Below are 14,261 nucleotides of genomic sequence, written 5' to 3'. Positions count from 1 at the left end.
CATCAATTTTCCTCACATGTACAGAGTAAGATAACTTTTTATTTCGGGAAAATCCATTACAAAGAGGGTCATTTATCTTCGCTTTTGCCTTCCACTTTCAATTTGCTAGGGGCAAAACAAATTCATTCTACAAGTTACATGACCACCTGGCTTGATCACCAACAAAGAATTCCAATTCTCCCTATAAAAACTATCCGCAAGAAGTGAAAGCAGTGGTAGCCAGAGTGTATAGAGTCGGGCAATCCAAGATTTGACATCTCATCAATCAAATCTAGATAGGCTAATCATAGACTCTTAGGAGGAGATAATTGCAGCATTTCTTTTCACTGCTGAGAACATTAAAATGAATTCATTCTAGAATCGTCATCTTCTTAGTCAACCAAGCAGACGTACAAAAGTCCTGACAAGTCTGCTCAAGAATAGTATAGATACATTTGAAGACCATAACTAGAATTAATCGCTTGGTCGGGGAAGTTTGCTATGAATTGGTTTTATTTAAGAGTCCCGAACTGCCCTTGCTAATATTCTGCAATTGCAAGAATATCATCAAAGAATAGTTGCACAGAAGAATTTATTACTTTTTATGAACATTGTTTTTGAGAAGTTCTGGGATGCTGAGTAATAAAATGATGATTATTTAGATTGCCCTCAAAAAAGGGCTCATCCCCCACCCCTTTAGACCTTTGTTATAACTTTCAACGAATTATTTTGATATAAACCTTTCTTCTTTCGGAAGAATAAGAGAATGAAGACGGGTCTCGGGCAAAAGAAGTCATTATTTCAAAGAAGAATAAACTTTGTTTCTGCATTTTTGGTAGAATAATTCAAAATAAACATACCAATATTCCATTTCTTCCTAAAGTTATCATGATTACAGGAATGTATTCAGCCAATGGAATTGTTAAATGAGCTAATAGTTTTATCAATGTATTTATATCAGTATCATCGATATTACCACTTATATCGCCGCTTACACCTAAAACAAATAATAAAGATTAATTAATAACAAAATATTTAACAGTAAAAACGTACAGAACATTAGAACCTATAGTTTCATCATATTAAATAAAAAAAGAAGAAGGTATTTACCAACAGTCTTAGCAATGGTGATCAATTCATTCAAATTAGGCGATGTACAAGTTATCGATTTCCACAATTCAGAACTGAAAGGCTTTGCTGCTTTCTTCAATTCTGTCGGCTCAAACCAAACTGAAAATGAAAACAGAATTAAATGCTACAATACAAATTTTATTATTATTATTATTTATTATTTTTTAAGAATAATGAAAACTTTTTTTACTTGGTGTTCTATGTTCAGCAGCCACATTCAGTGTATATAACATACTCTCTTCAGAAAGATTTCCATCCATTACTATCATTGGAGCGTTTATTAAAGCATCTTTGTGTTTAGAAATCTGTAAACATTCGTTATAATGAACTACAGTTTTTTTCTAAATGAGAGTTTTAATAGTATTTTATCTACGAAAAATACGGGACAAACATTTAAACCAATAATATTTAAAAAAATATTAAAGCAATCGAAAGCACTCTGTCCTGAGGCGATGGATGATACGTTTATACAGAATAATTTGAACAATAAAAGAAATAACAGCAATTCAAAATGAGTATTTTAAGGAAGATATACACATCCATTGAACACAAACTAGGAAGAGACGAATAAAATAAAAATTGCATATTCAGCGTAATGGAATCTATGTAAAAAACATAAATCTAGCCAGAGTTAAGTATTAGACAACTAAATATGAAGTAAAACTGAATCTATAACTAATAACTATTGTTATAGTTGCGCTAATAATACTAAATATAAAAGTTTTAATTTAAGGTGGTTACCTTAAGCTAAATTACAATCATAAGTTTTATTATAGGTTTTAGTTATTATATTAGGGATTTACTTACGGTATTGAGTACTTCTACTTACTAGTAATAAGCTTGACTATTTAGTAGTAAGCTAATTTTTCTTATAGCTATTATTACAGTAAAACATTCGAATGTTAGCATAAATACGATTGTAAGAACATTTATGAAAATAAATCACAGTAAGCATAAATTTCGTAAGTTAAATGACTACGTAAAATCACGATTCATTTTTATAAGTTTCTAATAGTTAACTGTAGTTAATTAATTTGTAGCGGCAAAAGATAACGATTAAACATTGATTTTTTTTATTCAATTAATGTATAAAAGCTTTTAGTTCTTTATGCTAATTTTACTAAAAAAAAGTCGTAAGTTTAACTCAGTTTTTTAGGTTTCCCTTCCGGTGAAACCTTATAGTAAAACCTACGAAAGTAGGTGAAATTTATGACTGTAAGAAAACCTATGAAAGTAAAACAACAATAAATAAAGCTTACAACTGTAACGATCATTCACGAACATATGTAAATGTTACAACTGTAAGTAAAATACACAACTAATTGTCATGGGTTCGATTAGTTCGGTACAAATAATTTATTATTAGCAGCTAAATATATTGACTGAAAGTGTTTTTTTTTATTAGATAAATGAACAGATAAAAATGTATTGGTCATTAAAATCCTTTGAACAATTCAAAAATATTAAATACTTACGTAGTGGTTCACGATTACTATTGTGAAAATTACTAGCTATTATTTGCGCAACTATAACTAAAACTAGTACAATTAGTCGTCAATTATTTTTCTGCAACTTACGGTATTTACTAACTGAATTAGTCATGTTAAAGTAACGTTAAAGAACTACTTAATTTAAAAGAAAACTAACTTACCTGACTTGGTGTGATAACAGAGTGTATGCACATATCTCCAACTGCAAGTTTTGCTTCACCAAACTTATCTACTAGAACTGTATAAGATGCAGTTCTTTCCTTGTCATTTACCATCACACCAGTTGAGTCCTGTACACATTAACTTTTATAGAAGACACCAAAAGTTTAAACAATAGAAACAAAATTAACGAATGGCAATTAGAGGAGACCCTAATGCTTTAATAATACAATGAGTTCATTTTATCTTATTCTTTTTGGTCTCTTTTGCCAATCATAATATGAACAATCGGAAGGTGTGAATTGCTTCATTGAAACTCTTTATGCATTGTAAGTGATTTTCAAATTCGGTTAAGCAGAAAAACTATTGGATTAAAGTTTATTTCCACAGAATTCTACAACACGTAACTCTTGCTTAAAGATATATGTAGTAAAAATGCCCAATGTTAGTTCAGTCTTTAAACTGAATTAGCAGATTTGATGAACTATTTTTAAGTTATTCTTGTAAATACCATAGAAATTAAACATCACCCTTCTAATTTAATAGAACGAAAATTTAGTACAAATTTGTAACAATATTTAAACTGAAAAACCTTACCGTGAAAAGGTTGAGCTGGGAATCACAGGTCTGCCATCTAGTGGCCATTTTGGGAAGTTAACTTTTAGGTAATAGTTCAGCTGTAATCCGATAGATAGGGCGAGAATTCGTTTTTTAACACTGATTTTTCTTGTCATTAAAATATTTTTTTTTTTTAAATTAAGATACAAAAAATTACTGCCGTTAAGAAATCATTTAAAAAACTAAATAAATAAAATGGTTGTTTTACTGAGTAAATAGAAATATTTAGAATTTTTTTTTTTTGCAATCAAATCGTCTAAAAATACGAGAATTTTTACCGAATAGTTATTTGATTTCAATTAATACACTTGATTCATCATTATAATAAAGAAAAATTTATTGAATGAATCAAGAGGCAACATCTTTAAAATAAATAATTACTAGAAACGAACATTTAAAACCATATCATGAACATATAAAACTACTTATGTAAGAAAATTAAACTTAGATAGTTAATTTTATCCAACATTGCATGTATGTTTATTGTATATCCTAACAAGTTTCGTACTTAAATCCGAAAGTGTCAGGCAGAACATAAGCGGCCACGGATATAATAAATATACATGTTACTACGGATAAAATCAACATAAAAGAATCAACCATATTATCCAGTACTGCAGACTTAACCACGTTTTTGTAGTTACCCATTTGCTTTATCATAAACTCGTTTATTTTTTAAGGATCCGCCCAGATGATTTTACTTGATTTAAAAACAATTTTTTTACTTATAATGATTAGGCAGACTGATGTAGATTATGCTTAATTTAATTAACTTTTAGGTAATAGTACAGCTGTTATCCAATAGATAGGGCGAGAATTCATTTTTTTAACACTCATTTTAAGTCATTTTCATCTAAATTTTTTTATTTAATTAGGAGGTTTCGTGCCAAAACCCAGTATCTATTCTTCTTATACACATTTTTTTTTGCTTTTTAAAAATAAATTAATAAAATTAAAAAAAATTAATAAAAAATGTTTACAATCTATAAGAAAATTATTCACTTTCTGAGAACGCTTAAAATATAAATTGTAAATTATAAAGTCATATAAACTGACTTACTTTAAAACCTGCCATGAGGTTGTTTAGAAAATATCAAAAGTGCATAAAACAGATTACGTGAAAAGTAATTTTGAAGTAGACGAGTAAGAAACCTTTTTTTATCAAAAACACTCTTACCTTATGATCAGAAATTGTAAAATAAGTTTGAAAAAGTACAATGTGGCTTCCCTGTTATATTCTTTGTAATTGTTATGATATATTGGGTCTCATTTATATAGTAGGTAGAATAGAATAGAATAGAAAAGAAATTTGTTATTCTGGGACAATTGTCCCCCTAAGAATAAACAAAGGTACAAATAAAGGCCTTAATAGTTTGGCCTGTGATTAAACAGAAAATAAATAAATAAATAAGTATTTACAAAAAGTGAAAATGAAAATAACAGCAGAAATTAAGGAAATAAATTAAAACAATTAGAATTTCGGAGGAAGCTGAATAGAAAGGAGATAACTGAGATGGATAGGGTAGGAGCATGGCGGACAGATGATGGCAAGGAGTTCCAGAGAGAGGTAGCACGATCAGGAAGGATTTGTCAAAGGATGAGGTACGGTGAGAGGGAATATAAAGATCAGATGAGCGAGATCTAGTGTTACGGGAATGTATCGAGGATTTAAACTTAAGGAGTTGGAAAATATAGGAAGGCCTTTGAGACTGGATGACTTGAAAAAGGAAAGAAGCCAAAAGATATTGGCGGCGATAGACAGGGAAAAAGCACTTCAACTCATCGTAGCAGTGCGAAATGCGAGAGTCTCTGGAAATGCTGAATATAGTTCATGAGGCGCTTGAGCTTATCTTCAAGATCACCAGAAAGACCGCCATACACTAAGCAACCATAGTGGAAATGGGGGAATATAAAAGAGGAAACTAGGAGTTGCCGGGTCTTAATTGGAAAAAGGTACTGATTTTTGTAAGATGACTGAGACCGCGGTCTATGTAAGGAGGCGAAAAGTTATTTTTTTCATATAATCATCATAAACTGGATTATTATAGATGGTTTCTAGGTTTTGGTCTGAAATGTCTAATTAAATAGAAAATTTCAAACTGTAAGTGGCTATTACGTAACCATATTTAGCCAAGTAATGTTCAATAAGGAAGTTTTATTATTAAGATATTTTGTCCACATTAAACTGCTTACAATATGGTTGAGGCTGTCTAGTAGACAGGCACCAAACTGGTCTGAAGCGACGGCTGACAAGAGAAGCGGAGGAGTTCGGTACAATTTCCCAAGTGCATCGGCCACATTTCTGCCCACTCCTCCTGGAGATTGTCCTATTTTCCCAGGAAGTGTTCGTCCATCTAACTGGAAACAGAGAAAAAAAAAATGGGGATAATTATGAGTTTTACTGATTTTCTTCAAATAATTCTTAATATGAACTGTAGCGTAGCATGAGAGGTGGTCCTGAAGCGGAAGCACAGAGAGTACAAGGGGAGGTGTTTCTTTTTTTATGCAAAACAAGCGCTCATTTGGCGCCTTCGGCTTCTTTCAGTGCACTGTTGGCCTCCTTTCGTAGCAGGTAACACTATCGATCATCAAACAGTGAGCTGTAAGAATCTCATAGATTTTTTTGTTTTGTTATCTACATATGAAGGAGATCTGGCACGGTTCGTTGTTATATTATACATTTCAAACATTTGGATGAGTATTTATTCATAATTGATTTTAGTTTAATTCAGTTAATCCTCATTCTCAGATCTTTTACTCATTTTTATTCATTAAAGATATCATTCTAAATTTCAAATGTTGTTAAATAAGTACATTTAGGTAACACCACTTAACACCTAGAGTAAATGCTGCTGAGATAAATCGTCTAACCTAAAGGCACACCCACTCTACGTGACAAGGTTTTTATAGTTAGCCGTGTAGTACAAATTACAAAGGCAGCCCCCTTTGGTGTGTTTTAGCGGTTAAGGGCCAAAGTACAGCCTTGTTTTAGAACAGCTTGTCAAGGTTTTCAAACTAGGGCTTGGAGGGAATTGTAAAGCAGAGACCAAACTTTACCACTACTCTGGTACAGTTTACAGTACACGGCAACATATGCGTTCTTTTTTTTATTTACAATTTATTCTACAATCAATCAAAAAATATGAAACCTACAATTTTTTAAATCAATCAAGCTGAAGAGAAGTAAATGTGGTCTGAATTTAAATTAGTTAAATTTATTAGATATACTTAAATGAAAACTTTCAAAATTAAATTTGTAGTTTATGGAAAGATACTATAAATGATGTGTGTGACCAAAAACTAGAAACTAACCATGAATTAGATCATCTGATTGATTTTTAACTCAGGTGGATCTAAGTACTGCACAGTGTTACCAATATAATTGCCCGGAGCCCTGTTTTGGGGTTCCGAACTGTGTTAAGACTGCGACCATTAACTTGTGGGTGCAGAGTAGGTCTCAGGAGTGATGGCTAGCCACCACTGGGCAGAGACAGGCGAAGGAGTTTATTAAAGGCTATTCAACAAGGCTGACTGCAGAATTAATCCGTCAAGGCCGCGTGGGGCTAATAAGGATGATTGTAGGCCTATTAACTAGGCCACTGCAGGCCCCAGAAAACACATGCATCGCATGGGCACCTGGTGGATGATAGCCTCTGTAGGTTGTGTCAGGAGCAGGAGGAAATGGCACTGCACGGTGTTGTGTCAGTGTGAGGGGCTTGTGTGGCTAAGGATGTTACTCCTTGGGGAGGAAAAACCGAGGCCTGTGAGCTTTACCCAAGAATCGCTCTCCAGCATTAAGAGTCTGATCAAAAGGACAGGGTCTGGAGGGTGAGCTTTAGAGTGAGGGGAGCCACAATAGGTCCAAAGGGGTCGCAGTGGCGTAGGCCTTGAGGCCGCCCTAGTATAATCTAATCTAATCTATCAATATAATTGCACTTTTCCCAATTTAGAATTGGTTTAACTCTATTAACAAACTATCGTCTAGTTTAAATTGTTACAAAATTTTACTAGTTGATGTTGATGTCCCCTCTACAATTTCCCTTGTCCAGTGGCGAGATGCGAGTATTTATAGCCCAAGGATACTGCTAGACTTTTTTAAAGTGAGATTAGCAGCACAGAGAGAGAGGGTAGAATAAGGGAATACTGCTGACGAAGGTGTAGCGCAATGGGGGTTTTTATTCCTTTCACCTGGCCCCAGAATCAGCACACAACAATTTATACTACTGATAAATTTTTAATTGCAGTCTTAAGTAATAAATTTCAGTTTTTTTTATAAGTCAATTAAAAATCTTTTTATATCCTCTATAAAACTGAATTAATAAAATAATCCAGAATAGTAATATAAGCAACGATAAGGCATTGATTGCGACCAACAAACCTCGCGTGACCTAATGAATCAGAAGCCACGATATCAGCAGCGAACAGAAACTAGTTCAACAGACAAAAGGATTATCGTACAGAGGGGGGGAGGGGTTAGCTAAAAAGCAATAACAACTGGAGGGTGCATTCTGTGCATAGATTTCAAGGAATTACCGATAGTAATTCACTCAAAGCACACATGCAATTTTACGATAAGATCAAAATAAAGGAGAAAAAAATGATCCTAGTTTAAATTAACTACAATAAAAGATAATAATAAATAGTTAAGTTACCAACCGCTAGATCTATACCGGTAAAATTTTATTAAACCTTTCATTACCACCAGCTATACACATAGTACCTAGGTTCCAGTTTAATTTCCGATAAATAACTATCGTTCAATTAATCGATTAATCTTAAATTGATTGAAAGTGTTCAATTTTAAATGAAATTATCTGACTAGCAAATATTTTATAGCAATAAATTTTACTGTAGAGCCCACTAGATATTGTTACGTGAATATAATTTCACTGCACAACTCGATTAACTTCATAAAACAAAACAAATGGAGAAATACGATGAAATAATGTACATTGTTTTTTGTAATTCCGTTTATAATATAAATTTAACGTTGTCATGTAGCGGCTGCTATTGTATTTGAGTTGAATTATTGCAACGATTTACATTACGGGAACTCTGTGTTAATCAAAATGGCTTCTGAAATAAATTATTTATGTTTTTTAATGGCCAAACATTAATGGTGATAATCTTTATTATTTGAGGACATTTATTATAAATATAAAAAGCTATGACTGAACCAAATGCTTTGATACTTAAATTTAAGATCATTTCAAAAAGTGGAGTTAATCGATTTGTGCAACAAACGGCTCAATATATGGGATTAGATTTGGTCAAATTCAAAAATATTTTTCACTGCAACAATTCCTATTGTAAGTAACTGTCACTAATAAATGGGTTGTTGCGACAATAAGCAGACTGAGAGGGCGAACCACGCGGTGTGCAGAGATCGTATCTTCACAGGATCAACAAAAGGTCCTCTCTCTTCTCTTAGCGTAGATTGCAATGAGGAGGAGGATTTCAAACATATAATAATGATATGTCCACGTTATATACTAGAAAGGAAACGAATGTTTTGACGACTTATACAGGTATTTAGATGCATCATTTCGCTAAGAAGACATAGTATTCTCCACCAACATCCATGTGCTTAAGTCTATAGCAGAGCTAGCAAAGAAGTATGAAGTGTATTTAAAAGTTATAGCCGATTAGAATGAATGGAAGAAAATGATTAGAGAAGGATTACGGTGATTTCAATTTTGGTTAAGCTATAAGGATGGCAGGAATATAGAGTACTGATCCATCCATTAGTTGTAAGTTTGTATGTAAATAGTTGTATATAGTAGAGGGATGAATGTGTGAAGCGAATGTATTGATAAGAGTGAGTGATATTCTAGTGATAAGCACCTAGACGATGCTGGCTGTATGGCGGAAGCCAATGCCAAAAAAAAAAAATAAGTACCAACTGAGTATAGTTATTGTATTCTACAATATTGAGGGAGACGTGTGGATTTTCATTCACCAGATCAATGTGGTCCACAAGAGGATAGTGTGTACAGCATCTGGGAGTTCCATTCTTCCTTAAAATGTTCCCTTTCTTTCCACAACCATTTCTATTATTTAGAAGATAAGGTCACAAAACATTAGAAGTACAGGCTACATTCAGAGGTTGGGCAAGCTTGTATAGAGCAGCAATAAAACTTCAATTCTAATTAAATTTTGTACATCAATATTATCTATTTTCTTCAAAATTTTAAAAGCATGATGATTTTGGGACATCTGTGCCGCTCTCCTAGTCTTTCAATTGAAAGTTTACTGTTTTCCAAATTAGTTCCATCATATACTTGACAGATTTCACCGTATAAAGAAATGTTTGATGACTAACCGTCATTTTCATAGGATTATAAAGTTAGACTGAAAAAATATTGACGTTGTAATGATAAACAGAAAGATTTGTGGGCTTAATAATTTACTTATCTCTCTCCCCTTGACAACTTGTATTAAATTGATAATTTATAATAAATAAAAGCGGAAATAAGTAGGGCTTCATTTCTCAAATTTCAATAAAATGTACGAACAAGTCAGCAACATGCAATAAATTATGATTACCGGTATTTCCGGTATTTGTCTTTGTTTAAACAGATAAACTATGGGCTATCATCATTTTCTGCATATAAATATTAAAACAGGAAGATAGTATGTGACGGTTTACTTGCCAGTCCCAGTTAGTGGTTAGACCAAAAAGAAACGAGGTGAACTCAAGTCGATTATTGTGTCCATCATGAGCAAATCTAAATAGATTCTAGTATTGTTATGATGGCGCATACTTGGCTCTATTTGCTGTGATCTCGAGACTAATTAGCCGTCTAATAGGGATATCTCATCAAGAATGCTAACTATTAAGTATAATTTATTATTATTTAAGATTTCATATATATTGTATAATGCGCACTATTCATTACAATATTATAATGGAAGTGCGACTATCGATTGGGAAAAGATCGATGACACTATGCCGGCTGATGAAGTCAATTATATTTTACATACTCGAGACTTGGCTGTTGGTGAACTCTATGATAGAGACAATGGTTTTAAAAGTTACAAAAAAGAGAAACGTACCAAAATTTTGATCCACGGTTTTGGGGAAAGCCCTGCTAAGTAAGTATTGAATGAAGTTAGAATTTTTTTGTTTTTCCTCTTGTTGAATCAAATTTTACAATTTTCCCTCTACAGGTAAAAAGGTATAAATACGTATCTGAAAGAGTACAAAGCCGCAATAATCAAGCTTTCGAGGAAGGCGCCACGGTAGCCGAGTGGTTCGAGGCTAGACCCGCAAAGCTAAGATATATTGTGGTACTAGTCTAGGCCTTGGATTTGATTTAATGTTTTAATATGAGGAATTTATAGAAAAGTATGTTAGGCGGTTATAGGCTAGACCCGCAAAGCTAAGATGTGTTGTGGTATTAGTCTAGGCCTTGCATTTAATTTAATGGTTAATATGAGGAATTTATAGTAAAGTATGTTCGCTAGTCGCCTCCGTCCACGACACCTAATTAGGTGGAAGTAAAGCCCGTCTGAAAAAATAGGCAATTACTTTACTTTCGAGGAAAATGCTTTGAATAAAATTGATAGAAATTTAGGCGTGTAAGTAGGAGGATACCCTAAGGGTATTCAGGAACAATGTGACGAATTCAATCGTTTCGAAAAAAATTGCATTAGTAAAGACATGATCTTTTAGTGACGGATTTAGGCTAAAACCGAGCGTGTAACAATTACAGCAAAAAGTAAGTGGTATTAAATAACGAAAGAATTTCTTTTCCAGGTCATTTGCAATACCAATGTTACGAAAAGCTTATCTACAAATCTGCGATTGCAACGTAATAGAAGTTGATTGGTCAAAATGGGCTGCAGAACCTTACTATTATGAAGCAGCACGAAATACTCAACGAATCGGCCATACTGTCGGTGAATTTCTCTTATCACTGGGCACAAATCTGTCAACGACAGAACTGATTGGCTACAGTCTAGGCGGTCATGTGGCCGGCAAAGCTGGCATGATCACAGGTTCAAGAGTGTCCAGAATTATAGCTCTGGATCCAGCTTATCCACTATTTGGAGAAAGTCCAGCTAGATACAGACTGGACGCCACAGATGCAAACATTGTGGAAGTGGTGCATACAAGCGGTGGTACTTTAGGCTTTAGTCGACCAATAGGATTAAGAGATCTGTATGCAAATGGCGGACAACATCCCCAGCCAGGCTGTGGTACGCTGGATGTCTTTTGTAGCCATAGAAGAGCGTTTCTCTACTACAGTGAAGCTTTGTTAAGTCATGGGCGAGGATTTAAGGCCAGACTGTGTACCTCTCACGAGGACTATCAGCTAGGAGGATGCAAAGGTCCATTTCTAGCACTAGCTAACCACAACGCAGACAAAACTCGTAAAGGGAATTTCTATTTTGATACGAATTCAAAAAGTCCATTTGGAAAGTATAGGTCATCATCTCTTAAGTTAGCTAGTTGACTAAAACGGAAGGAAGCACAGCTAAAATAATACAGATGACTGTTTTAACTACTTATTATCTAGAACTAATTTTGTATGCGCCAATGACCATTTTATGATAATGAGTTAATTTTAATAAATAAATCCATTAAGTTTTTACTTAAGATTACGTATTTATTGTGCTCCCTAAATTTCCTACAATCAAAATCAAAATCTTGGTAAATAAGAACTTGGAAATGACATAACAAAACCCTTTGAAATCGCCAAGGTGGTTTTTTTGGGGGGCATGGTCTATCTGTCTGTGGGTAGCGTACGTCCGATTAAACTACGAGTACATCAAAAACTGGAAAATATTAGGAAGAAGAAATTTGTTGTTTTTAATTTGGCTCTTTCAGCACGATGTGACAAATAATTGCGGTGAGTATCCCTCAGCTGGAATTATCACTTTACGGAGGGGATTTTTTTATCTTGAGATTGCCTCGAAAAAAACAAAGATTTTCTTCGAATTTTGCATCATTCTCTCCCCAAAAAATTCGATTATAAGCAAACCGAGATAGAGGATTAGTTTTCTTTTAAAATGCTATTCAAAAAAATACGGATTCAAAAAAACTATAAATATTAATAGAAAGTAAAATCGTTTCAAAATTCTAAGATAGAAAAAATATTTTAAGATCGATCGTCAACAAACAGATTTCGTTTTATTTTAAACACAGTGAAATCGTATAAATAACAAAAACTATGCTAAATGTGAAATCGATATTTGAAATCGATCACGTTTCTCGATTTAAAAAACATCAGCCAAAATTTGTAATGAATATAAATTTTTTCAACAACACATTCCATTTGGAGGAGTTCTTTAGCAAAAATGTTCCACTAAAATGTTGTGTTGGTCCCACAAGTTTATGCAACAGGCAATTAGAAGCATCAATTATAATAGGCTAATATGGCCTCAGAATTTATAGGTAATGGATAAATGGCCACAAAATTCAAAATATCCCATTTTTTTTTTTTTTGGTGCAAAACAGAACAAATCAGGGAATGGTTAAAGACAAGATATTTGCTGCCTAAACTTGTGATAACCCAAGAAATTTGATGCAAATAAAGAATCATAATCTCCAGGAAGCAGATGTTTGTTTTGATAAAAGCACAGGGCGAGAATAGGAATAGTGAAATCTGATAACATTCCTCGCAAAACAAAGACATGAAAAGTACTTCCATCTTTTTATTTCCGTTTCCTCTAAAAATTGGAAAGAACATAAAATAAAACAAAACGAATGAAATCTTCGAATCTAAATCTCTAAATCGCGAAAGAAAACTGCAGAATTTCCTTTACTCTATCGTTTCCACCAGTTCGCATTTGCATATATCTCAACCATAACTTTCGTGACTTAGCTTCAATTTTCCGATTTTCCTAGCAACCATTTTCTCTACCCTGGTTTATCTTTACATGTAAACTGCATGATGATGGTGGTTATCCATTGCAGCATATCACGCTATACTGTAATAAGAGTTATAATCGGATTACTGCAATGAGTACAACTATCATGCAGTAGAATGAGCTTTTAATGTCTTTTAACTTTTCATGGTCTTTATGTTTAGATTTTAGCAGTTAAATTTTATTGCAAATCTACTTGTGATTTAATCGCAGTTTAGGAATTAGCGGGACGCGCCTACAGGTGTTTCTCTTTGCCACCCACAATTTAAAACCAAATTCTCATCTCCTGAGATAATTTCCTCACGCCTTCTTAGTTTAAATCTGAGATAAAATTTGCTAGTCTTTCAGAATATCTAAACTTTGAATCATTAATATCTCCACATCTATCAATCGGAATGCTGTATGTATTTTGGGCACAATTATAGACCATCTACCTCTACAATTGAGAGAAATATGAACCTTGTACATGCCACCCAAAAAAGAGATATTGAAAGATTATATTTGCTAGTTTTTTCGTAATACCTCAACTTTGAATAATATATAGATTTCTATCTTTTGAAATACTGCACAGTTTCTACAGTTCTAACTCGCCCATCAAGGCGTATCCACAGTGGTAAACTCTAAATCATCTTCAAAGAAACATCTGTTCAATCGTTCAATACCATTAATGGTTTTCTAAGTACTCACAATGTGAAAGCTTAGGCTATAATGGGCCGATTGAGGCTTTGGATAGCGTGGCACTTTATCTCTTCAAGTTTACAATTTTCTAGTAATGGGATTTCCTTTATTATACTTATCTATATCATCCAGAAATCTATTAAAAGTAAAGTAAAGTAATTGCCTATTTTTTCAGGCAGGCTTTACATCCAAATATTGCAAAGTTGGTGTCATGGACGGAGACGACTAGCAAACATACTTTACTATAAATTCCTCATATTAACACATTAAATAGAATGCAAGGCCTAGACTAGTACCGCAATACATCTTAGCTTTGCGGGTCTAGCCTATAAC

General features: G+C 33.3%; 2 protein-coding genes across 5 annotated transcripts in view; one reads left to right on the top strand and one right to left on the bottom strand.

The window, feature by feature from the left end:
- LOC141453470 (uncharacterized) overlaps positions 1 to 14,261 on the bottom strand; it is a 337,574-nt gene that overhangs the window by 15,470 nt on the left and 307,843 nt on the right. For all 4 annotated transcript variants that reach the window (XR_012458005.1, XM_074126766.1, XM_074126765.1 and 1 more), the window contains 5 exons: positions 5,571 to 5,735; positions 2,762 to 2,890; positions 1,301 to 1,415; positions 1,090 to 1,209; positions 840 to 976 (listed from right to left, as the gene is read on the bottom strand). Coding sequence is in view for 3 of the 4 variants with exons in the window: in XM_074126766.1 (XP_073982867.1) it covers positions 840 to 976; positions 1,090 to 1,209; positions 1,301 to 1,415; positions 2,762 to 2,890; positions 5,571 to 5,735 (666 nt within the window). In the remaining variant the exon portion in view is untranslated. The remainder of the gene's footprint in view (positions 1 to 839; positions 977 to 1,089; positions 1,210 to 1,300; positions 1,416 to 2,761; positions 2,891 to 5,570; positions 5,736 to 14,261) is intronic.
- Positions 10,327 to 11,836, top strand: LOC141452182 (lipase member H-A-like). The gene is made up of 2 exons (XM_074124102.1): positions 10,327 to 10,472; positions 11,137 to 11,836. The coding sequence occupies exons 1-2, from the start codon at positions 10,327 to 10,329 to the stop codon at positions 11,834 to 11,836; spliced, it is 846 nt and encodes a 281-aa protein (XP_073980203.1).

This window comes from Rhodnius prolixus, unplaced genomic scaffold (genome assembly GCF_049639745.1).
Source record: "Rhodnius prolixus isolate KJV_2025 unplaced genomic scaffold, Rpr scaffold_3, whole genome shotgun sequence".
In the NCBI taxonomy this organism is placed as follows: domain Eukaryota; kingdom Metazoa; phylum Arthropoda; class Insecta; order Hemiptera; family Reduviidae; genus Rhodnius; species Rhodnius prolixus.
The sequence above is the reverse complement of the archived record's forward strand: the minus strand, read 5'-3'. Positions and strand labels throughout refer to the sequence as shown.